We start from the raw sequence: 25903 nt of genomic DNA on the forward strand, positions 1-25903 counted from the left end.
CTCCCTGTCTTATCCCATTGTCATTTTGAAAATTGTATATACCATTCAAAAGTTACCGATCTCAGAAATTTTATTCAATTTCTATTTAAAAAGGGAAAAATGTTTTGTATGTGTGCATGTTTGTGGAAAAGTTATACCGATCTGAATTTCTTTTCTATGTTTCAAGAGGGGGTCAGGACCGATTCAGAACCGGTATAGCTTGTGACTTTCGACCACCCATAAGCCAGCTATAGGACTTGGTAGGTACAAAACGGCATATTTTTTGGGGGTATATATCTTGGGTTCAAGGAGAGACAGGAAAACCGAAAATACACTAGTTGTAGTGGTTGCGACGCTAAATTTAATAGAGCAATCAAGTTCATTTACCGGTCATTCCAATATTTTTTTATTCTATTTCGTATAGTGTATATTCGATGGACACTAGATCATTTGAGAGATAATGGTAGAAAGACGACCATTTATCTTAACTAGACCAGGGCGCATCTGTAAAAATATTAGTACATTTGGACGTTGAGAGGTGACTCAAATTTTTTTGCAGAAATTGCTTGAAAATAAATCAAATAATAATATTTGAGTTATCCTCCCTCTCAAAAAGGTCCGGAACATTGTTTAAATAATCAAAATGTCAAAAAATTAAGGAAAAATTCGATTTTTTTCTTGGTTTTTTGATTATAACTTTAAAAGTATTCATTTCCGGAAAAAGTTGTACTGACATAAAAGTTGCGTAATTAAATTTCCTACAATATAGAATTGGTTAAAAATTTAAGAAATAGTCACCCTTGTTGCAAAATAGCAATAATTATGAAAAAAAACATACAAAAACAAGTATTCGCATTTTACGTTTTTCAACCATTTATGCTACACTTAAGACCTCCATATTTCACCCTGAAAAATTTTATGATACAGTAAAACAACACTGTAAATTTCATTAAGATCGGTTCAATAGATTTTGCAAAATAAAATTTGCAATCCAGTTTCATAAAAAAAATTCATTTTTTCAAAATGTTACAGGACTGAAAATAAAGCAGATAGCAAGTTGAAATTTTTTTTTGCATATAGAAGTGTACTATACCTTTCATTTGCAATTTTGCAAAATTAAAATCGCTTAACACCACGGCGTCAGGAATTTTTTTAAATAAACATTAATTATTGGTGCTACGCGCAGGTCAGCGGATAGGTTGCTCTGATTGGGCATTCCAATGACCTTTGATAATGATTGATACATTTTAATTATTATGACATTTCGATATAAATAAATAAATTTGTTTATTGCAAAATAAAAACACATACTCTATCCTTTGAAATAACACTTTTATTAGCAAAAACTTTCTTTGTTCATATATTTTAACTTAAATAATAAAAGTTTATTATTTTTAAACATATGCAATTGTTTAAACAATATTTCACAAACAATAATAAAATAAGTTTGATTTTTGTGGAATTAAAAAATTAAAATACAATAAAATATAGAGTAAGAAAATAATATATTAGATAAAGATTGGAAGAAATTTTGGTGGAAATCAACCTGTGTGAATCAAACACCGCTGTCCTGCGCGTAGCACCAAAAATTATTGTTTATTTCAAAAATTTTCTGACGCCGTGGTAATTAATCGATTTTAATTTTGAAAATTGCAAATGAAAGGTACAGTACACTTCTATAAGGAAAAAAAAATTCAACTTGCTATCTGCTTTATTTTCAGTCCTGTAACATTTTGAAAAAATGAATTTTTTTTCCGAAAGCAATATTGCAAAATTTATTTTGCAAAATCTATTGAACCGATCTTAATGAAATTTACAGTATTGTTTTACTGTATCATAAAGTTTTTCTGGATGAAATATGAAGGTCCTAAGTGTAGCATAAATGGTTGAAAAACGTAAAATGCGAATACTTGTTTTTGTATGGTTTTTTCGCAATTATTGCTATTTTGCAACTAGGGTGACTATTTTTTAAATTTTTAACCAATTCTATATTGTAGTAAATTGAATTACGCAACTTTTATGTCAGTACAACTTTTCTCGGAAATGAATACTTTTAAAGTTATAATCAAAAACGAAGAAAAAAATCGAATTTTTCCTTCAATTCTTGACATTTTGATTATTTAAACAATGTTCCGGACCTTTTTGAGAGGGAAGATAACTCAAATAATATTATTTGATTTATTTTCAAGCAATTTCTGCAAAAAAATTTGAGTTACCTCTCAACGTCTATCTCAAAACAGATCCGCCCTTGACTAAACGTGGAATCGAGAAACAATACATTTAAATTCATACATTTAATTTATAAATAACTTTGAAAAACTCCTGATACAAGAATAAAAAAATTGCTAAACGCTGTAAAAATAAGTGGCGCATACAATATTCCAGCTACAAATGAGCATGATTATGGAAACATCTTTTAAAATAAAACTAGAATTTTATTTTCGATCAAAATGAAAATACATTCTTGCGCCACGTAATATTTATATCAGTTCATTTGTAGCTGGAATATTGTATGCGCCACTCATTTTTACGGCGTTTAGCAGTTTTTTTATTCTTGTATACATATACAATGAAAAAAACATCAAATATTATGTAACAAATAATTCTTAAAAATACATAAATTGTTGATTAATTATCGTTATCTTCAAATTCTGAATCTTCAGATAGGTACAAATTTTGTTCATCTTCACTCTCATCGGAAGACGGCTCCCCCTCATCCTGATCATCAGAAGTGGAAACTAATAAATGAAACATTTTATTAAAAAAAAAAGTAATGAAAACTGTTAGACTTATTAAACTAAAGCATTTTTCCCTTTAACTACTCGCGCATCATGTCATAACATAAGTACACGCGTGGCGTACTTTTTGGCTTGGCACCACTTAAAAGCAACGGTTTTGTTTATTTTTTTTTAAATACACTTAGTTGTTTGTTATTAACCTTAATCGGCATTAGCGAATGCTTTGAGTTCCTTCTCAGTAAGTCAATTGGGATTTCAAGCTGGAACCTAATCAAAAATAAAATTATTAATATAAAATTTTTTGAAACATGATTTTTTTACATGAGAAAAAGTTTTGTTTATAAAGAAAAATATATTTTGTGCCATAATGACTAAAAAACAATTATTGAAAGAATTACGTACATTACTGCAATCATGGCGTATTTTGTACACCACCATAAACAACAAATAATAAACTGGTAATTACGGCTTTCTCAGAACGCCGATTCCAACGAAACTAAAACCAATTGTAAAGCACATTCCAGTGATAGGTTAGATAGATAAACTAGGTCAAAAATTAATTTTTTAAATATATTTTCAGTAGAATTCTTATATCTGGCGTTCAAAATACGCCACCGCGTGTAGTTAAAAGTTAAGTAAAATGGACTTAATGCAAGTAATTGTTTCGATTTTTTAAATAAAAATGGTTTAATTTTAAAATTCTTTAAAATATCAAATTTTAAAATATAAAAAAGCAGAAAAGCAGACATACAGAGAAAAACCTTAATATCAGCGTAATAGATTAAATTTTTAATGTAATTATAAATATATTACCTGAATGAGCAGCTATCTCTCGGAATGTGGGACACTGCTCGCCATCGAACCAAAAAAACTCAAAGCTGCCATCGATATTTAACCACCCGCACTCTTGAATATCAAGGTCTGTAGGTCGCCTCAGGTGAGCATTGCACCACACGTTACTGATATAAATGGTTCGTTTTATATGTTGCAATAACTCTTTTTTGGTTGGTGGAAGATTTGATGCGTCGAACCCTTTTAGGTTTTTTCTCCAAATTTTGTCATTTTCATTTTTATTTTTATATTTTCTTTCAAATACTTCGAATCTGCCTTTATCGATATCATTTTTTGTATTTAAACTATATATTTGGCATACATACTCTTCAATAGATTTAAATACTTCGTGTTCTGTATCCAAATATTTCGGCACCGTTTCTAGTAGCTGCATAAAAGCATCTTGATACGATTGTTTTTTTTTTTAGTATGGCAAATGGTCTTTTTTTCCCTTTTCTGTAAAAAGCTGGATTAAAATCATTACCCGTAAATATGTGACAAACGGTTAGGGCTCTTGCTAATTTGTCACCTAATCCTTGGTAAATTTTATTCATATTCAAATACTCTCTTTTTTTGTTCGAACACATATTTACCGTAATTTGAATATCTGCTTTTAAATATTTCATATTTGCAAGAATAATTACTGGTATATCCGAGTCAGTGCAATGGACTTCAACGTTGTAATTATTAGGCAGTTGGCATATGTGGTACATAATCTTGGTATCTGCTTCTTCGTGAAAGCAACATAAGTTGTAATCTGTAGTTTTTTTAATATGATTTTCATGTACTTGGTAAGAGTAACAGGAAGTTCCATAACTTAACTTGACTATTTTATCTTGGCATAAAATAACAAAACAATCATCAGTCCAATCATCGATTAAAAATTCAACGAAACTTTCTTTGAAATTTTTACTTCTTAACAGTTTCCCAAAATCAGAGGGTCGCTTATTGTTTTTATGCACGCTATGAACGGTATCATCCTCTCCTCTTTGGCGGTGTTCATAATCTTTTATACTTGGATCGTTGAATTTGTCAAATATAATGTGGACTTCTTTTTTATCTGATACCAACAGCTTAAAAATATACATTGAAATTTTCCCGTATGTATTAGGTACATTTTTCAATGTGTGGAGCAAATAGAAGCCATCGTAGATATGGATATCGGCTTTCGGAGGATTGCCATTCTCTTCCTGGTAAATTAAAAAGTTTATTGTTAATAATTGATTTTATTAAACATTTATATTAATTTTAATTTTTTTAAATACAGTACAACCTGCCACATCCGTACCCGCTCATATCCGGACCTCCCCATATCCAGGTGGTTCTGCCGTCCGTATCTACCAAAATCCCCGGAGAAAGGCAGTCCTGCTGTTGGACAATGCAACCGACCCAAAAGAACTAAAATATGGCGAAATAATGTATTGTAGAATCTATAAAACGTGTCCATCGACGAACGTTATTGACAGCGCTGATTACTGAAATATATGAAGGAGAAAACGTTTCAGAGACTATAAAAGAAGTGGTTTTGATATCCGGATTTTTTCATATCCGGATCGGTCTGTCGCCACATTGATCCGGATATGGCAGATTTTACTATACTTATTTCTTAAAAAGGTTTACCTGATATGACTTCAACTCCTCGAAAATCACTGATTTTTGGGTTTTACAAATAGATCCGTCAGAGTGGCATAAAGAAAATGGAATAGGCGTCAGCGGATATTTCAACGCTTCTTTTAGATCTATATGGCTTTGCAGCGACGCATACAATAATCTTCCAAAAATGTCTCTTTGAATGGTAACTTCTTTGACTTTTCCATTAATTTTTACTTTTTTGACACATTTTGAAGCAAAATTAACAACAGTGTTTTTTAAAATAGCCTTGTCAAACCTTTCTGGGTCTATTTGAGATTCAGTAATAAATTTAATTCGTTGCAGCTCTCCTGTAGTTTCAATATTAGATAAGAATGTGTAAATATCTTCAGATACTGATTGCCCTGAAGATATATTGTACAAATTCTCTTGAGATAAATTGCTTGAAAAAGGATTCGTACATTGCTGTATTATAGTTAACAAATTTTCAACATTTTTATTGCTGTGACAGATAGAAGATTTCCTTAAATCTTTGGTTATATCATCCTTTGAATACAAATTGCAGAAATCCATTAATTTCGAAATCATGTTAGTACGCAGTGAATGGGTAATAGCCCATTTTTGCCGAGCACCCACAGAATTTGTCATATTTATAATGCCTGATGATCTAGAAGCAGCATGTGCATTTATAGTCTGTTCTAGTGTTATGTCGATGGGGTTTCTTGAAAATGGCTTTGTGGTCCTTCTTATGCCAAAGAAGCAATCTCCGTACTCTTGTATCAAACCAGGATGAGTTTCTTCAATCTTTTCTAATTTGTTTAAATATATGGTTAAGTATCTGGCATAATTTTGATGATTGAAAGCGAAAAAAATGTTTGTCATTTTTTCCAAGACATATTTGTAAATGTCAAAATTAGCAGTTCGGATACTAAATTCAAGCATTAGGTAATAATCTATCAATTGTATGTACATCATAAAAATTTGAGGTGTCTTTCCATGGTTCCCTTGTAAAGTATCTTTCTTAAATTGTGCATAATCTTCAAAAATTTTGTGACATAATTCATTATTTATCACTGGATTTTCATTTTCATTTTCTGAGTAATGTTTTAAGTAGGTTTTAATTGTTTCTAAATCATACTGTTTATTTTCTAAAAAAAATTCTACGTGCAATAGTTGAAGTGCAAGTGAAATTATTGGATGAATTTTACAGCAGCGATTAAAATGTTTACCAGTAAGAAATGTATTTATAGATCCATTCGCTAAAACTTCGGCATCAACAAGCATGTTTGTTAAACCACATCCATTAATGAATTTGCCTACAGCTTTAAAAAACGATAGCATAATGTGAAATGATCCTAAATGAATAAATAGATTTTTGAATTCTTCTTCAGCAGATTGAATTTTTAAAGCTATTTTAGCAATGGCCAAATCATAAGTAACATTGAAGTATTTTTTTCCACACTCAGAAGCAATTTTTAAGCTAAGACGCATTGTTTCTTTTATGACTCGTGGATCTGTAGGAGAATCATTGATTTGGGTCAAATAATCTATTTTTTGAATAGTTGAATTATCGTTAGAAATCTTTGCATTGTATCCTACCCACATAGGTACATTCTGTAGATGAAGTTTGTGGGAAAAAATCCAACAAAAGTTTATTTGTTTGAAAAGTAAAACGCACTTTTCGTTATCTGAAGTTGAAGATGTTTCTACGCCTTGGGTATTATCTTCATTTATAAATAATTCTTCGTTACTAGTAGGTGGATCAGTGTTCGTAGATTCTAAACTTACAGTAGTAGTTGGATTAGTGCTCGCAGATTCTTTATTATTTGAGATAAATTCAGGACGTTTTTGTTTCGTTGGTGGTAAATTTTCAGTTTCAAACGACTCAAAAGATCTTTTTCTTCGATTACTTTTATTTCGAAGATTCAGTGCTAAATTTTGTTCCTGAACGTTTGAGCTGTTATGGGATTCCTGAGCAATCAAATGGTTAGCTGCAGGAATATCCTGATAAGCGATTCCAACTGTATCATGAAGTGTATTTTTGCCTGATTGTGTTTCAACGAATCTATCATAATTATCCCAAGCGACTCCACATGCTAAGGAAGAAGTCGGAATTATGCCCGAAGGACACGTTTGTCCATTCGCAATGCACGAGTAAGCTGCAGAAGATTCTAATTCCGCTAAACCTGAATAGCTGATTGAATAACCGCACCTATTTAATATTTCCATTACCTTTACATTGCCAGTAAGACTTTTCATTGACATACCAAAAATAATTTGTTTACGAGGCTTTATATTACCTTTGGTAATGGAATAAATCGAATCGGATGCCAAGCACGCGGTTAATCTTTCGATTCTTTCGGTCTCTACTTTAGTTCCACTCAATGCCGTTTTCCAGAACACATTCAGCCAATTTGGAATGTCGCATTCACCCTTATTTAGAGCTTCAGCGTCAAGAAAATCTGGTAAAGGCTTTTTTTTAATTTGCAAGATTTTTTTTCTATATTTAATTGCAAATTCACGACATTCTTGCTCAAAAATTATGTCAAGGATTTCATCATCATTGATATTTTCTAAATCCGTATTCACTGACATAACAAACCATTTCTTTGAAAAATATTCAAACTTAATTTTTTTTTTCAGATGTATTTCCATATATTGTCTTAGAGTATTAGTCGTTATCAGGTTTTCAGGGAAGTCTTTTCCTTCAGACTCATAGACTTCTTGCAAAAATAAAATGTATATATCTTGCAAATAAGTGACAGAGAAAATTTTTGATTCGCTTACAACTTCCTTTTCAATATACTGAATCAACTGTTTACGAGCAATCTCGTTGTAACCACGTGTATCTGTCCAAATAGTTGTAGGTGGTTTGTTTGTATAAGCTTTAAAATTTGAAAAATATTTTAAACTGCATCTTTGATGATAGAATAACATAATATTTTCATTATTTACTTCTTCGTGAATTGACATTAGCATTTCTACATCATTCATTTCAGTTGCGTAGCTTCGAATTCTATCAAAAAATCTGATTTTATGTTTTGTTTGGCTACAATATAATTTGCGTCCTTTCCATTTAATACTTATGTTTCCACAAAAAAAACATTTTTCTTGACATTTTTGTTCATTTTCAACGATACTATCATCAACAATGTCATTATCCACCTCCATTTCATCTGCATTTTCAATGTCATCTGCATCTCTCGATAATTGTTGTCTTGTACATCTAAAATTACAATTGTAATTAAAACAAAATATTATTACATAAAAATTTAATGTACAAAAAATTGTTAAAAAATAAGATTTAATAATTAAAAAATACTCACTTAACAGAAACATTAACTGGTTCCAAATTAATTGCTGCCGATGAAAAAGACGAGTTAGTCGAATAATCTTCAGTCGATAAATATGACACTGCTGCTTCACTGCAATATAATTTTATTACGTAACATTTATATAAATATGTATATAAATAAAAAACATACCAAACCAACCATGAAGTGGATAAATTTGAAGAATTTGTTTTCAAGTTATCTGCTTCATCAACAGACGAAATTGTTGCACCCACTGATGTTGAGGGAGTCTCACTTAAAAAAAAGTATCATGTAAACATGTTAATTAAAACAAACTTAAAAAACCAAATAATATTGAAGTATCTAATGTTTTGAAACTTATGTTTCTTTTTGTTTAATTAAAAATGTGATCTTAATAGTACTTCAAAATACTTGACTTTTATTTTATTTTTTTTTTGGAAATAAGAACAATATGAATTTAAACTAACAATATGAAATATTACATTGAATTAAAGATTTTTCCTTTTTTCTGATACCTTAATGAACATAAAAAATGTATGAGAAAAAATAAAAGTGGCGTACTTTTTAATTTTTTTTCTTCAATACTTTGTATACCTACGGCTTTTTTGGTCAATTTATAGTATTTTATGAAACAAGACATATAAGTAAACAAAATATAACATTATAAGATTTATTAAAATCGGTTCATTCGGAGAAAACAGCTGAAATCTTATTTTTGGGGGGTAAGCTATCGATGTAAGGCTTAGGAAAAGGAAACGTTTAAATTTGGGAAATAACGACCACCCTAATGTATATGCAAATATGCACCATGTATACTGTGAAAAGTTACTTAATACATTTTATGTATGGGGAATATCAGAGGTCATTTTATGCTTTAATTCGGGAATTTATGAAACCTATGCTGGGTTATAAAGGGCGATGTCAGAAGATACCCTGCATAAAATGCAACGCCCAAATTTTTGGTTTTTATATTTTTATAACACTTTTTTCTAACAGGGTCCAAAATGCACGTTTTTGATTAAAGCCGCATATCACGAGAATCTACATCGATTAACCTTTAATTTGAGCGTTTATAAGTTTAATTTCGTTGAATTGTTATTGCAAAAATAGCCTTCAATTTTTTGTGAGTCACATCAGCCGGAGGGAGAATTTCCCCACCACCATGCCAATATCTCGGCATGCCGTTGCTCGAAAAAACGTATACTATATTTATTTCTTGATAAAAAATAGCTTGTTTTTTTTGAATGCCGCCAGTTTCATTTTTTAATTGTTGAACAAAGTGGCAGCGATTTAAAAAAAATGGCTATCTCAGCCCCTATTTATAAAGAAAATTTAACAACATTTTTAAAGCAATAAAAAAGGGTTATAAAAATTTTTTTAGATTGTTTTTAATTTTATATGAAAATATAGGTATTCAAAAAGAGAATTCAACTTAAATTAAGTACTGCGATTTTTTTCAAAAAGTTATGGCCCTTTACATTATTTTTCGTCTTGGAATAAATAAATTATCAGATTTTAGCAACAAATTAACCGATTAATGACCGATAGGTATTTATGGTTAACATTTGAACTTTATTAAACTGTTAATTGAAAATTTTATGTATAATCAAAAAACAAAGATAAGAGAAAAGAAAAATTGCTGAAAATTATCCAGGGTTTTTTGAATCATAGCAATAAACAACTAAATTATAACACAAAACGTGTAGCATTTAATTGGTTATTTAATTTTAACAAATAAAATGAACTGAAAAAAAAATTAATTAATTCATTTGAAATAATCAAATATTATCGGAATTTCGAAATTCAAAATTAGTTAGATTTGTTTTTAACAGCAGAAGAAGAATATTTAAACAAAAAATTGCAATTTCCAATAAATCCGAATTATAATTGTTTATTATAAAGTGACATTAATTCAAACATTGTTTTAAAAACAATACCTTTACTTCCGCTTGATTCGTGCTACACGTGCTGAACCTTTATTTTATCTGACGAAAGGTCACAGATGGTGTCTTCAGGATTTTATAGAAGACAAGAAGCGAGTGTATTTTTTTTGTTCAAACTAGACATAGGATTCCTCATTATATTCTATCTATAATAAAAAGTCCATGTGTAGTTTCCACGTCGCCACACTGTAAATTATATAATACATTATACGCATAGGGGTTGTGTGATAGCTCAGTCGAAAGGTTTTTCAATTCTCTATTCACTAATATAAACTTATTTATACAGGATGCCCAAAAAATGTTGTGAATTAAATTAATTGAGACAAAAAGAAGAATGTACGTAATTTATTTAATGCAAAATACGTTTTACTGCTGTCACAAAACCGAAAAAAATGTTAATTTGAAAAAAAACATTGATTTTCTCTTATAGTCAATGTTAAAGCTACCACCCACCTGCCACTTGGGAGTTTGAACATCTAGTTTAAGCGAGAAACAATGTTTTTTTGTGATATAAATGTTTTTGCGTTTTTTCTAACAATAGTAAAATGTATTTTGAATGAAATAAATTACATATTATTATTTTTATTGTGTGATTTAATTTAATTAAAAAAACATTGTGCACTCTGTATAAATAATTATGTTAATGTTTATCTTAGTGAATAGAGCAATGAATAACCTTTCGAATGAGCTATCACACCACCCCTATTCTCATTAAAAAAATCATCGATTACGTCATCACGCCCAGATAGATGACGTCACTAATATGAGATATATGCCAAAAAATTATAATTTACAAATAAAAATCGACCTATTTCAGGATTTTTCTCCAGTCTCCAGTTCTCGAGAAAATGAATTTATTCCAACTCAAACGTCCTCACTGTGTAATACTTTTTCGTCAGACGTTTTCTACGTTCAGTCCGTGCCGCCCCAACCAAGCGTGTCTTCAAAATTAATATCATTTGCTTATTATTATCACTTTTAATATTTTATATAAATCCCAAACAAAATTAATCACTTATTATTATCGAATATTTTGCATAAACCCCATCTAAACAAATACGCGTTCTTGAATTTTCTTTAAAACATTTAAAATATTATTTAATAAACATACAAATTTGCTATATTTTTTAACAAATTTTATAAATTAATATACTTTCATAGTTGAACCAGAGGTACACATCTCTGATTGAACACACATGTATATTAACATTCTATAAAGTTATACCTTAATATAAAATAAATTATACCAGAATAAGCATTTAGGTATACACGAAATGTGAAAAAGAAAAATAGAAAAAAATTTAATCACAAAATAATATTGCAATTAACAATTTAAAGAAAATATGATAAAAATTCTTACCTTTCAGGAAGAAGAAATTGTTTTTTAACAATAAATTTTTTATAACATTGTGAATGATATCCTATTTCATTATTATCCCAATTTTCTGGCAATTCAACATCATTCCATTGATGCTGATGTTGTTGACGGGCTTTCAAAGATGTAGTACATGACAACCACGTTTTATTAGAGAATTCTTTTACTTTATCCTGGATACCTTTAAAATCTTTTGTTTGGGCACTTAAATGTTTACACAAAAAACACTGCATTTTTATTTATTTAAAAAATATATTAAAGCCACTATACTATACAACTACTTTTTCTATTGTCATACAATATATTATGTCAATTATGATTTCACTACCTGGATCATAATGAACTTCATTATGATACAGATTTTCATTACGATACAGATTTTTAACCAATAGAATCGCGATATGGCATTCGCGATAAAGGTGGCACACTCGCAGTGACCAATGTCGAGTCAAATGCATACGCTTTGACAGTTCTCTATATGTAAACAAACTGACAAACTAGGTACTTAATTTGTTTGCTTTACAAAATTAATAAATTTGAATACAGGGTGTTTGGTAAAGATTGGGTCATAGCTTAAACTTAGATTTCTGAGCTTAAAATAGGTCGATTTAAGCTAACTTACCTTAGTACGAAAGTTGATAATAACAACCGAAATACAGGGTGTCAAATTTAATCTTTTATTATATTTATTGTTGAATATTTCCTGACAGGCATAGGATAATGACACAAAATTTGGCAAGCGGGAGTTTTTTCGGATGAGAAAACTAAATTTGCTACCAAAAATGATGTATTACCCAGAGGGCGCTACGTACGTCTTTCAGCGCCAATTTAATACGTTCAATTTTTTTTTCCCCAACTGTACATACTTTTTGAATCAAAACTTTTATTTTCTGAATATTTTTGCTTAAAAAAGGTATACTACATTCATCTCGCTAAACTCAACTGTTTTTGAGATAGACGCATTTGAACTCTGCGATACAACATAATTTTTTCCATAATATCGTTGTAGTTACACCCGAAAAACCAACTTGAAACCATAATAATTGTGCCAGTTTTCATTTTTATGTCAGTGCATCGCAAATTCCATTTGAAGAAATTGCAATACGTTTTTAAAAAAATTTTATGGTTTTAAGTTATTTTTCGTCTTTAACTACAATATTATGCAAAAAATTATATTGCCTCGCAGACTTAAAATGCTTATCGAAAATGTTTATCTCGAAAACGGTTGAGTTTAACGAGATGAATATAGTAACCTTTTTTAAGTATAAATGTTAAGAGAATAAAAGTGTTGATTCAAAAGGTATGTAGAGTGAGAAATAAAACAATTGAATCTATTAAATGAGCGCTGAAAGGCGTATGTGGCGCCCTCTGGATAATATATCATTTTTGGTGGCAAATTTAGATTTATTGTCCCGAAAAACCCCTGCTTACCGAATTTCGTGTTATTATCCCATGCCTGTTAGGAAATATTCAAGAATAAATAAAATAAAAGTTTAACTTTATCACCTTGTATGTAGATTATTATCAACTTATGTACTAAGGTAAGTTAGCTTATATCGACCTATTTTAACCTCAGGAATCTAAGGTTAAGCTATGGCCCATTCTTTACCAAACACCCTGTATATGTACACTCTGGACCAAAATTAATCAACCACCTTAAAAATGGGTTATTTTTGATGGTTTGTATTTTATAAACCTCTTGTCCGATTTAAGTGATTTTTTCGTAACATTAGCGCCTTATTCTTTAGCAATATCCCTGTAGTAATATTGTCGGTACACACATAATTTTTATTGCAAACCTAGTGTATGAATCAAACTGTGTTTTTTCTCAAAGTTCGCATCACCCCGTGGAATATTCTAGCATCTCAACATAGCTCATAGCCTCATTCCTTCTCAACATTCAGTTTTTTCATTAATTCGTTTATGTTGGATAATAAAAAAGTTAAGGACTTTAAAAACTAGCCATGTTTTTCATAGACAAAGTGTGTTTTTAAATGGCAAACTTTAAGGAGTAATTGTGCATGACAAAATAAAGTCAGTTTGCTTTACGAGAAAAACGTATGTCCACAAATGCATCGTTTCCGAGATAGGGGGTGTTGAAGTTTTTCTGACAAACTGACGATTTATTTATTGCTTTAAAACCAGTTGAGATATGCAAATGAAATTTGGTGGGTTTTAAGAGGTAGTTATTGCACATTTTTTAACTACAGTTAAGAATTTAATATTCACCATTGGCGCGCATACGGGTAATATGAGCCGAAGAATACGTAATTTAATATGAAGTCAAAAATGTATAAAATTTAATTTTTTTTAAATTGTACCAAAACGCCCCATTATTTTTGTCCTACAAGTGATCCAATATGCATTACACATGTAAAAAAACAGTACAAAATAAAAATAACATCTGTGGTAATAAATAAAAAAATTTCAGGAGATTGACATTTTCGGCGCGTCCGACTGCGCATATGCCCCGTGAAAATTGTCCGACAGGGTTACCACATTATTGTAAAAAGGTTTTATGGTAGATACCGTTAAAATTATCCATGTGGTAATAAATTTATTATTTTCATAAATTTTAAGTTATTTTTCGGGTGTAACTTTAATGATATTATGCTAAAAATGATGGTGTATCGCATATTTAAAATGCGTTTATCTCGAAAACGGTTGAGTTTAGGAAGATGAAAGAAGTATACCTTTTTTAAGTAAAACTAATAGGAAAATAAAAATTTTAATGTCAAAATTATACAGAGTGAGGGATAAAAAAAATTGAACGTAATAAATGAGTGCTGAAAGGCATATGTGGCGCCCTCTGGGCAATGCATAATTTTTGGTAAGGAATTTAGATTTCTCGACCCAAGAAACCCCCAAATGTAAAATTACATGTTGTTATCTCATACCTATCAGGAAATATTAAATAATAAATAAAAAAAAAGTTTAACTTTGACACCCTGTATCTCGGCTATTATAAACTTTGTACTAAGGTAAGTTAGCTTAAATCGGCCTATTTTAACCTCAGGAACCTGAGGTTAAGCTATGGCCCATTCTTTACCAAACACCCTGTATGCATAAAAATTACTTTTTCTTTTAATTGTACCAAAACGCCCCATTATTTTTGTCCGACAAGTGATCCAATATGCATTACACATGTAAAAGAACAGTACAAAATAAAAATGACATCTGTGGTAATAAATAAAAAATTTTCAGGAAATTGACATCTTCGGCGCGTCCGACTGCGCATATGCCCCGTGAAAATTGTCCGACAAGGTTACCACATTATTGTAAAAAGGTTTTATGATAGATACCGTTAAAATTATCCATGTGGTAATAAATTTATTATTTTCATAAATTTTAAGTTATTTTTCGGGTGTAACTTTAATGATATTATGCTAAAAATGATGGTGTATCGCATATTTAAAATGCGTTTATCTCGAAAACGGTTGAGTTTAGGAAGATGAAAGAAGTATACCTTTTTTAAGTAAAACTAATAGGAAAATAAAAATTTTAATGTCAAAATTATACAGAGTGAGGGATAAAAAAAATTGAACGTAATAAATGAGTGCTGAAAGGCATATGTGGCGCCCTCTGGGCAATGCATAATTTTTGGTAAGGAATTTAGATTTCTCGACCCAAGAAACCCCCAAATGTAAAATTACATGTTGTTATCTCATACCTATCAGGAAATATTAAATAATAAATAAAAAAAAAGTTTAACTTTGACACCCTGTATCTCGGCTATTATAAACTTTGTACTAAGGTAAGTTAGCTTAAATCGGCCTATTTTAACCTCAGGAACCTGAGGTTAAGCTATGGCCCATTCTTTACCAAACACCCTGTATGCATAAAAATTACTTTTTCTTTTAATTGTACCAAAACGCCCCATTATTTTTGTCCGACAAGTGATCCAATATGCATTACACATGTAAAAGAACAGTACAAAATAAAAATGACATCTGTGGTAATAAATAAAAAATTTTCAGGAAATTGACATCTTCGGCGCGTCCGACTGCGCATATGCCCCGTGAAAATTGTCCGACAAGGTTACCACATTATTGTAAAAAGGTTTTATGATAGATACCGTTAAAATTATCCATGTGGTAATAAATTTATTATTTTCATAAATTTTAAGTTATTTTTCGGGTGTAACTTTAATGATATTATGCTAAAAATGATGGTGTATCGCATATTTAAAATGCGTTTATCTCGAAAACGGTTGAGTTTAGGAAGATGAAAGAAGTATACCTTTTTTAAGTAAAACTAATAGGAAAATAAAAATTTTAATGTCAAAATTATACAGAGTGAGGGATAAAAAAAATTGAACGTAATAAATGAGTGCTGAAAGGCATATGTGGCGCCCTCTGGGCAATGCATAATTTTTGGTAAGGAATTTAGATTTCTCGACCCAAGAAACCCCCAAATGTAAAATTACATGTTGTTATCTCATACCTATCAGGAAATATTAAATAATAAATAAAAAAAAAGTTTAACTTTGACACCCTGTATCTCGGCTATTATAAACTTTGTACTAAGGTAAGTTAGCTTAAATCGGCCTATTTTAACCTCAGGAACCTGAGGTTAAGCTATGGCCCATTCTTTACCAAACACCCTGTATGCATAAAAATTACTTTTTCTTTTAATTGTACCAAAACGCCCCATTATTTTTGTCCGACAAGTGATCCAATATGCATTACACATGTAAAAGAACAGTACAAAATAAAAATGACATCTGTGGTAATAAATAAAAAATTTTCAGGAAATTGACATCTTCGGCGCGTCCGACTGCGCATATGCCCCGTGAAAATTGTCCGACAAGGTTACCACATTATTGTAAAAAGGTTTTATGATAGATACCGTTAAAATTACCGATGTGGTAATAAATTTATTATTTTCATAAATTTGACATATTTAGCGTGTCCGACGCGTCATATGCCCCAATATTTTTGTCCGACAAAATTGTTTTCGTTGTTTATATGATAAAATCCATTGATTAAAATAGAATGACCAATGTGGTAATAAATTTTTTTCTTGCATAAAATTGACAACTTCGTCACCGCTTGACAGACAAACGCCCCACTACCATAATGCGCCAAGCTCAAAATTTGTCCGACTCCACCCAAATAACAAGTACAAAAAGTTTCAACGGTGTGGTCATAAATAATAATTGTATATGCGGGCCCAAGGCCTAATACCTATATTATTTATACATACAATCATAAGATTCGATTTCAGGCAATAAAATTGCTGGTAAATAACTTTTCCCAAAAATGGCCTATTCTCCGATAATCAGCCCAGACTATTAGTTAAATTTAAGATTAAGTTGTTTTTGTATTGTATTATAATGTAATAACATAATGTAATGTATTGTCGCCTTACACCACTATGTGACAAAAAGGTTTTTTTGAAAATATATACATATAAGAGATAGATAAATCAAGAAACTATAGAATAAGTATCGGCCAAACAGCGCTAAAAATGAAGTGAAAACCTTTCATGGAGGTAAAAACCTTTCATATTTATATGTTTTTAAAGGAAATTTTAAGACTTACATGTTGATAAGATCCTGGCACAGTCGCACTAGGATAAAGTATATCCTTATACATATTTGGTAATTTCACGTTCCTCGTACGTCTATAACAGAGACCCCAATTTAAAAATATATGCTTACTTTATGTCAAATATTGACACATTAAGCTCTTGGCGGATAATAATAATCAGTTACAGGCGATACAAGCTTTTGTGTAAAGCACCTCGTGATTGGTTTGATCAATGAATGTTAGGGAAACTTATTTTGGTTACGCGATGATGATAATGATAACTCCCACTGAGCGTTTGTTATCGAATACAGGGTTGTTCAAATATTGTGTATAATAAAAAGGAGGATTAAAAACACTACAGGGTGATTGATTAGTAGGGTAAAGCTCAATAGCTCCGCTATAGTAATAGATAGCAATAAAAGTTAGTAACAAAAATTTTAGCCACCTTTGAGCTTCACATTACAAAATTAGTTAGAATGTTACAGGGTGTTCGATAACACAGTGGCAGACCAAATTTATATTTTTTTTTTAATGGAACACCCTATATTTTATTTTAAATTCGAAATCCTGTTAACTTCTTCGTCACAAAAATATAAAGGTTTGTTATGTTATACAGGATATTTACAAAGTTATAACCAATTTTATATGAAAATCGTAACAAGTTTAACTCCCTGTATAAATAAAAATAAGCAAAACAACAATGGTTTATTAATATATTTTTTAACGTATTGTCAAAATTTCCAAGAATGGTCGATATTGCTAATTTTCTTTATATCAAATACAGGGTGAGTCAAAAAGCAAGTACATTATTTTCTCAGTAATTTTAAATGGAACAGCCTGTATTTTATATCACTATTGAAAAGTACCGTTACCATACTTTAATTTTTAGATAACATTTCCTATGTCTAAGTTTATTAGTTTTCGAGATATTTTCATTTTTCAATGGACCAGTAGCGTGGCCACCCAAATCACCAGAATTTAATAAACTGGACTGATTTTTTTGGGGTTACGTTAATAATGAATTTTATAAAATACCTCCAACAACAAGGGATGAGATGAAAAATAGAATACAAAGTGTATTTCGATGTGTTAATTTACAAATGCTCCGTAGAGTAAGTAGCTCATTCAATGATCGTTTTTAGGCGTACATAAATGTGTTAGGAGAGAATTTTGAACACCTTATGTAATTAAATATTAAAAATATTTTATTAAAAGTAGCTTCTAATTTTTTCAAACATGTTTTTTTGCAAAATGTATTACTGATAAATTATGTTTTGTTCTTTATTTGTTACATTGTTACATTTACATACAAAAGTAGTGTTTAATTGTCTTCACAAAATATTGTATTTTGTGTTTGTGTGTTATTTTTTTTGTAAAATTTAGTACTAACTTTCTTTGTTTATTTGTTGCATTGCCATAAAAAGATAGTTTTTAATTGTTTCAAAAATGTTGCATGTAGTGGTTGTGTTTTTGTTTGTAAAATGTATTACTAATAAATTATTTTTATTTCTTTATTTGCTACAGTGTTACATTGATTACCGGATTGATAATCGGTAATCGTCAATTGTCAATTCAGTTATGGCTTACTTAAAATTTAGATAAATTTAAACACCTAAAATAATTTGCTCTGAAAAATGAAAATATCTCGAAAACTAATAAATTTGGGCATAGGGAATGTTATATAAAAAATTAAAGTCCGGTAATGGTACTTTTCAATAATGATATAAAATACAGGGTGTTCCATTTAACATTACTGAGAAAATAATGTACTTGCGTTTTGACTCACCCTGTATTTGATATAAAGAAAATTAGCAATATCAATAATTCTTAAAAATTTTGACAATAGATAAAAAAATATGGCATTAATAAACCATTGCTGTTGTGCTTATTTTTATTTATACAGGGAGTTGAACTTGTTACGATTTTTACACAAAATTGGTTATAACTTTGTAAATACCCTGTATAAAATTACAAACCTAATGACCAAGCTTTGCTCATAAAGAGGAAGAACAAGAATAATTATAATATATTTATGTGTTCATAAAGAAAATTTTAAGACTTACATGTTGATAAGATCCTGGCACATTCGCACTAGGATAAAGTATATCCTTATACATATTTGGTAATTTCACGTTCCTCGTACGTCTATAACAGAGACCCCAATTTGAAAATATGTATATGCTTACTTTATGTCAAATATTGACACATTAAGCTCTTGGCGGATAATAATCAGTTACAAGCGATACAAGCTTTTGTGTAAAGCACCTCGTGATTGGTTTGATCAATGGATGTTAGGGAAACTTATTTTGGTTACGCGGTGATGATAACGATAACTCCCACTGAGTGTTTGTTATCGAATACAGGGTTGTTCAAATATTGTGTATAATGAAAAGGAGAATTAAAAACACAAACTAATAATAAAAACAATGTTATTCTGAAGCTATTTCCTTGTGGCATTTTTGTAATCAACTATTCTAAATGGGAAATAAGCCACAAATTAACTAAAAAATATATTTTATTAACATTTCGACATCCACATCGGATGTCGTTATAAAATAACATGTACAAAAAAAAAAGAAAAAAATATAATTGTTCAAACTACAGGGGGCTAAGTGTCATAAATTCACTCTCAAGACTCTATGGAAAAATAATATAAAATAAAATTGAAAAAGAGATGACAGATGTAGAAGATCAAAATGGGTTTCGTACAGGTATGTCCTGTATGGACAGCATATTTTCGCTAAAGCAGGTTATTGACGAAAGATTAGCCGACAACCTTTCTACTAATGTAGTTTTTATAGATCTCACAAAGCCATACGAGAATCTACCATTTTCGATGTTCTAGGTAGCAATGGAAAACAAGGAATAAGAAAAAAAATACACAAGCAAAAAATATGACGGTAAACATTAAAGCTGGAAACAAATAAATTAACTAGAGAAATTCCTCTTAGTAAGGGCCTAAAGCATGGATATTGCACAGCACCTATACTCTTCGAAATATATCTAAATGAGGCGCTCTCATTGTGGAGAAGAAAGTGCTGCAATATGTGCATTCCAATCGAAAAGATTGAAAGACGAGAGTGATATTATAGACCATATTTTTCCACTGATTTAAAAGTTGGTATAGTTTTCCCAATATTTAAAAAAGGAAACAAAACTATGTTTGAAAATTATAGACCGTACGAACAACCTTGTGAAAGGTTATTGAAAAATGCATTCATAAGAGGATGTTGTCATTTCTTAGTAAATATAACATAATAAGTTCATCAAGATGGGTTTCTTTCAGGTAAATCAACTGAGAGTGCATCAACAACATTTTTTAAATCCATTTATAATTCATTAGATCAGAAGAAGTTTGTTGGAGCCCTCTTGTATGATTTAACTAAACCTTTTGACACTATAAATTTAAATGTAGCAATTTGTAAACTAAACGGCCTTGATTTCGAGGTAATTAAAGTGGTTATAATCCTATCTAGAATATCGATATATGTATGTCAAAATCGGACATTATCAATCAGATTTGTATGACATTGATCTTGGCGTTCCACAAGGATCAATACTGGGTCCTTTGTTATTTCTTTGTTATATCAATGATATGCCTAAATATATGAGTACGGAATATATTTTTTTATATGCTGATGACACGACTTTAGCGACATCTGCAGAAAATGCTGAGGAATTGAGGTTAAAACTCAATACCTTAGCCCATGAGTTTACGTCTTGGTGCGAAAAAAACTCCTTAATAGTAAATTCGAGTAAAACAGTATGTATGCAATTTTATATAAAATCTCCAATTAAGGAAAATTTCTCTATCAAAGTCGACAACGGTTTTATCACTTTATCTGATACTACAAAGTTTTTAGGACTACATATTAACAGTAATATGAGCTGGGAAGCACATATTAATCATGTATGTTGGAAAATTAATTCTGGATACTATGCTCTTTTACAATTTAAATACTTATTCACAACGGAACAGATACTTATTGTTTATTACGCTATCATCTATTCAAATTTGTCATATAATATTGTTTTATGGGGCAGTGCAACAAATGTCTCGAAAGTTTTTATAGCCCAAAAACGCATAATTCGCTTAATTTTTAATTTACCATTTGGACATACGTGTAGAGACCATTTTAGAAAATACCAAATACTCACTATTCCCTCAATTTTTATATACAGAAGTATTCTGTACACAACAGCTAATATCAATTCATTGACATCAAATTCAGATGTACACAATATTATCGTACTAGACAAAAAGATTTCTATGGGGCTCCTAAACATTACACTTCCATGTTTGAAAAAAGCCCTGAATATAGCGGCGTAAGGTTTTTTAATCAGCTCTCATCCAAAATAAAAAGACTTATTTAAGCATATTTAAGAATAATAAAGACTTATCTCATTGAGTCATGTTTTTATAGTGTCTCTGAATTTATGTCTTAGTATGTTGTTTATATGTTTATGTGTATGTTTATATTGTATAGGTAGTCTTTAACTTTTCTATTTTTTAAATGTCTATATTCTTTACTTTGACATGACCTATATTATGTAAATAATCTGTAAGGATGAATAAAGTATTATTATTATTATTATCCAGATTTAGCCATACGGCTCACACTCCCTCTAAGGGGAAAATTGACTCATCCCAGATACCTACGGTCAGGGCCGTCTTAACCCGGGGGTGCAAGGGGTGCGAGGCACCCGGGCGCCAAGTCCAAGGGGCGCAAGCCGAACACTTGCTAGGCTCCTTAAAGAAAGTACAAATAACAAAAACATATAAGTGCACTTTCGGTTTTTTCTACAAAGGTTAATAATGCTTACTACACCTACGATATGCAAATGAAATATGAAACCCATTTAGATTATTCCGAAAATAATTTCAATTTGCGTTTCAATTTTTAAGTTTCGTTTGCTACAAAAAAGACGTTCATTCCGTTTTTAGAAAGACACGAGAAAAGTTGTAGTCACTTAATTTCCATACAAAAATATGTAGATCTAAAAAAACACTTACTAAATAGAAAGTCATACCGTAGACTCTATCAATTAAGCAGCAGTTGAACGCGAAAGAAAAAGGTGGAAGGCGGTTTTAGAAAGAATTGTCGAAATAATAACATTTTTAGCATGACAAAATTTACCATTAGGAGGAACCAGTCAAAGGTTGTATGAATCGGATAACGGTATTTTTTTAAAATTAATAGAATTTTGATAATACGCTATCAGAACACATTGCAGGAATTCAAAGTGTTCAGCATCGTATGCCTCATTATCTTGGACATAATATTCAAAATGAATTGATAAGTGTAATTGGTGAAAAAATTTAATGCACAATTATTGTTGATTTTTTAAAACAATCTAAATATTATTCTATAATGTAGATTGCACACCTGATATTTCACATAAGGAACAACTTACTATTGTTGTTAGGTTCGTTTATTTCAATTCGTCAACAAAGCTTGCCGAAGTTAGAGAGCATTTTCTAGGGTCTTTACCGGTTACTGATACTACCGGACAAGGATTAGCAAATTATTTGTTAAATTTTTTGAAATTAATGAATATTGATTTAGATGATTTACGAGGCCAAGGGTATGATAATGGGGCAAATATGAGAGGAAAAAATATTGGCTTTCAAAAAAAAAAAAGAATTTTAGACATGAATCCTCGTGCGTTTTATGTTCCTTGTACGGCTCACAGCCTTAATTTAGTGCTAAATGATGCTGCTAAATGCTCAATGGAAATAACAAATTTTAATTGTTAAAGAAATTTATGTTTTTATTCGCATCAACATTACGGTGGAAGGTGGAACGCCATAATGAATGAGCAGATATGTACCCACCTTTACATTAAAACCGCTTTCAAATACGCGATGGGAGAGTAATAATAATAATCGTATGGCATTTTGGTCGGGGAGATCCTTTAGGATTGTTTCGGCACCATTTATATCTTTCCCTGTTTCAAGTAACTAGTGTAACTAGTGTCGATATATACTAGCCTAGGGGAACCGACGGCTTAATGTACTCTCCGAGGCACGGTGAACGGATCGTATCATTTTTAGAAATGAAAATGGTTTGTTGTTGCCGGGGCTCGAACCCGTGCGCTATGGCTCATGAAGCCAGGTATCATCCCGCTGAGCTACGGCCGTCCACGATGGGAGAGTAGAATTGACTCCTTAAAAATGCTTCGTTTTGATATGGGAACATTTACAATGCATTATACTCAATATTTGACAACAAGTACAACAATGACACAAGAAACATCGCAAGCTCATTGATGACAAAATTAAAGAACTTTAAGTTTATCTGCTCTATCGTGACATGGTACAATATTTTAGCAAAGGTTAATATTGTCAGTAAAACCTTGCAAACGCGGGATATTATTATTTTGGCAGCTGTTAAGATGCTTGATCAAGTTAGTAAAGATTTAACCTACAGCCGCACTGACACTGCGTTTGAGCAGATATTAATTGACTCGGTATCAATTGCTAAAGAATTACATCCCGAAAAAGACATTTCAATTACGAGGTTGCAGACGAACCTCTTTTAGACCCACAACAAAATTTTAAAGTTAACTTCTATTACTATTTATTGGACATTGCCCTTGCAAAATTAAGTGAGGGAATATAATTATAATTTTTCTTTCTTGGAAAGTATATCGACTTGGAGAAATTCCGAAAAAAACTTAAAAAAAAAACAAAATGTTTAAATTTACAAAAAAAAAACTAGCGCATGGAATTAGATCCGATATAGATGGTGAAGATCTATTCCATGAGTTAGAATTGTTACCAATATTTTTTATAAATACAGACACAACTCCACTAAATATTTTAAGTTATATTAGGTTATCTATATTCTAATAATTAACTCTCCGTTTTCCCAAATCTTTCTACCTGTCTAAAGTCTAAGGATATATTTAACACTTCCAACTGCCAGTAACAATAGCTGAAGGAGAAAGGTCTTTTTCTAAACTTAAATTATTGATCAAAAATTATTTGCACTCAACAATGGACCAAGACAGATAACAAACCTGGCTTTAATAAGTATAGAAAAGCAAGTATAAATAGATATCACCGAAGCAATAAAAACTTTTGGCAACTTAAAAGCTAGAAAAGTTGACTTTGATATATGTACTTTAAAAACGATGGTATAGTGTTATAGATTGATCTTTTTTGAATACTGAAACCACGTTTTTTAATATATAAAAATAAAGAAAACAAACATAATTAGTTTTAATTCTATATAATCTTCTGACAAGAGGGGGCGCAAAGATGAGTCTTGCACCCCGGCGCCATATATGGTGGGACTCTTTCCGTGTTATCGAGCCCTAGGTGACTTGGTATGCAGGTGTATCTCCCAAAAATTTCCGTACACATCTGGCTGTTGCGAGTAGTACTGCTTTCTGCATGGTCTTATTATTATTATCCAGATTTAGCCATACGGCTCACACTCCCTCTAAGGGGAAAATTGACTCATCCCAGATACCTACGGTATCAAAAGGATTGAGCTCTGGTGGGACTCTTTCCGTGTTATCGAGCCCTAGGTGACTTGGTATGCAGGTGTATCTCCCAAAAATTTCCGTACACATCTGGCTGTTGCGAGTAGTACTGCTTTCTGCATGGTCTTATAAAGATGTTCATTCAGACCCAGCTTTTTTATGCTTTCGAGGAGGGTCTTCGGAATGACTCCAGTAGTAGACATGATAATCGGTATCGTCTGGGTACTTTGCATTTTCCATTGCCTTCGTATTTGAATTTCTAGATCTCTGTACTTGGCGATCTTTTCAGTGAATTTACTACGTAGATTATTGTTGTTAGGTATCGCCACATCAATTAGTGTTGTTTGTCTTGTTAATTTATTAACTAGTACGAGATCTGGTCTATTGTGTGCCACTGTTTGGTCTGTGAGCACAGTGCGGTCCCAGTATAGCTTGTAGTTGCCATCCTCAAGCATACTCTCAGGGACGTATTGATAATACGGGAGATGGTCCGTTTGGAGAAGTCCCAGCTTGATAGCTATCTCTTGATGAAGGATTTTTCCCACTGCGTCATGCCGTTCCTTGTATTCAGTTGCAGCAAATGCCTGGCAGCCCCCTGTAAGATGTTGGATGGTTTCTTGGGCTTGACATCCATATCGGCATCTGTCGTTTTGAACCTGAGGGTCTTTGATGATATATTTCAGGTAATTTCTCGTTGGTATAACCTGATCCTGAATGGCCAGTAATGAACCTTCCGTTTCAGGGAACATCTTTCCTGATGTCAACCAGTAGTTCGACGCTATATTGTCGACGTAATCTTGGCTGACCTCATTGGGATGCCGCCCGTGCAGAGGTTTACCCATCCAGGCGCGCACTTTTTCGTCCTTAGTAAGGTGGTTTATGCGCATTTCTGGTTCCCTCAGTTTGATCGGTGTTGTGTCATCTACTGCGCAGATAGCGCGATGAAGAGTAGATGTCTCAGCCTGCATCTGAAAATAAGTTCTTAAATTGGCAATTTGTTTATCTAATTGCTCACCTATATCCATAAGTCCTCTTCCTCCTAGATTCCGTGGTAATGTTGTTCTTTCTACTGCACTTTTAGGATGGTGTTTTTGTGCCTTTGTGAGGTGTG

General features: G+C 31.2%; 2 protein-coding genes across 2 annotated transcripts in view; both read right to left on the bottom strand.

The window, feature by feature from the left end:
• LOC126879428 (cilia- and flagella-associated protein 53-like) overlaps positions 1-17462 on the bottom strand; it is a 56422-nt gene extending 38960 nt beyond the window's left edge. The window contains exon 1 of the mRNA XM_050642441.1: positions 17314-17462. Within this exon, the coding sequence (XP_050498398.1) occupies positions 17314-17367 (54 nt within the window). The 5' untranslated portion in view covers positions 17368-17462. The remainder of the gene's footprint in view (positions 1-17313) is intronic.
• Positions 2266-6518, bottom strand: LOC126879426 (uncharacterized). The gene is made up of 3 exons (XM_050642438.1): positions 5169-6518; positions 3531-4738; positions 2266-2717 (listed from the first exon to the last, which is right to left on the bottom strand). The coding sequence occupies exons 1-2, from the start codon at positions 6477-6479 to the stop codon at positions 3887-3889; spliced, it is 2163 nt and encodes a 720-aa protein (XP_050498395.1). The 5' UTR covers positions 6480-6518; the 3' UTR covers positions 2266-2717; positions 3531-3886.
• Positions 17463-25903: the final 8441 nt, after the last annotated feature.

The sequence above is a fragment of the Diabrotica virgifera genome, chromosome 2, assembly GCF_917563875.1.
Source record: "Diabrotica virgifera virgifera chromosome 2, PGI_DIABVI_V3a".
Taxonomy (NCBI): domain Eukaryota; kingdom Metazoa; phylum Arthropoda; class Insecta; order Coleoptera; family Chrysomelidae; genus Diabrotica; species Diabrotica virgifera.

What these genes read in the sequence shown, in the direction of transcription:
- LOC126879426 (XM_050642438.1), bottom strand. Translation starts at nt 6,479, where the DNA reads ATGCTATCGTTTTTTAAAGCTGTAGGCAAATTCATTAATGGATGTGGT. An exon ending in AGGAGTTGAAGTCATATCAG is followed by an intron (nt 4,739 to 5,168) that starts GTAAACCTTTTT and finishes TTAATTTACCAG; the next exon opens with GAAGAGAATGGCAATCCTCC.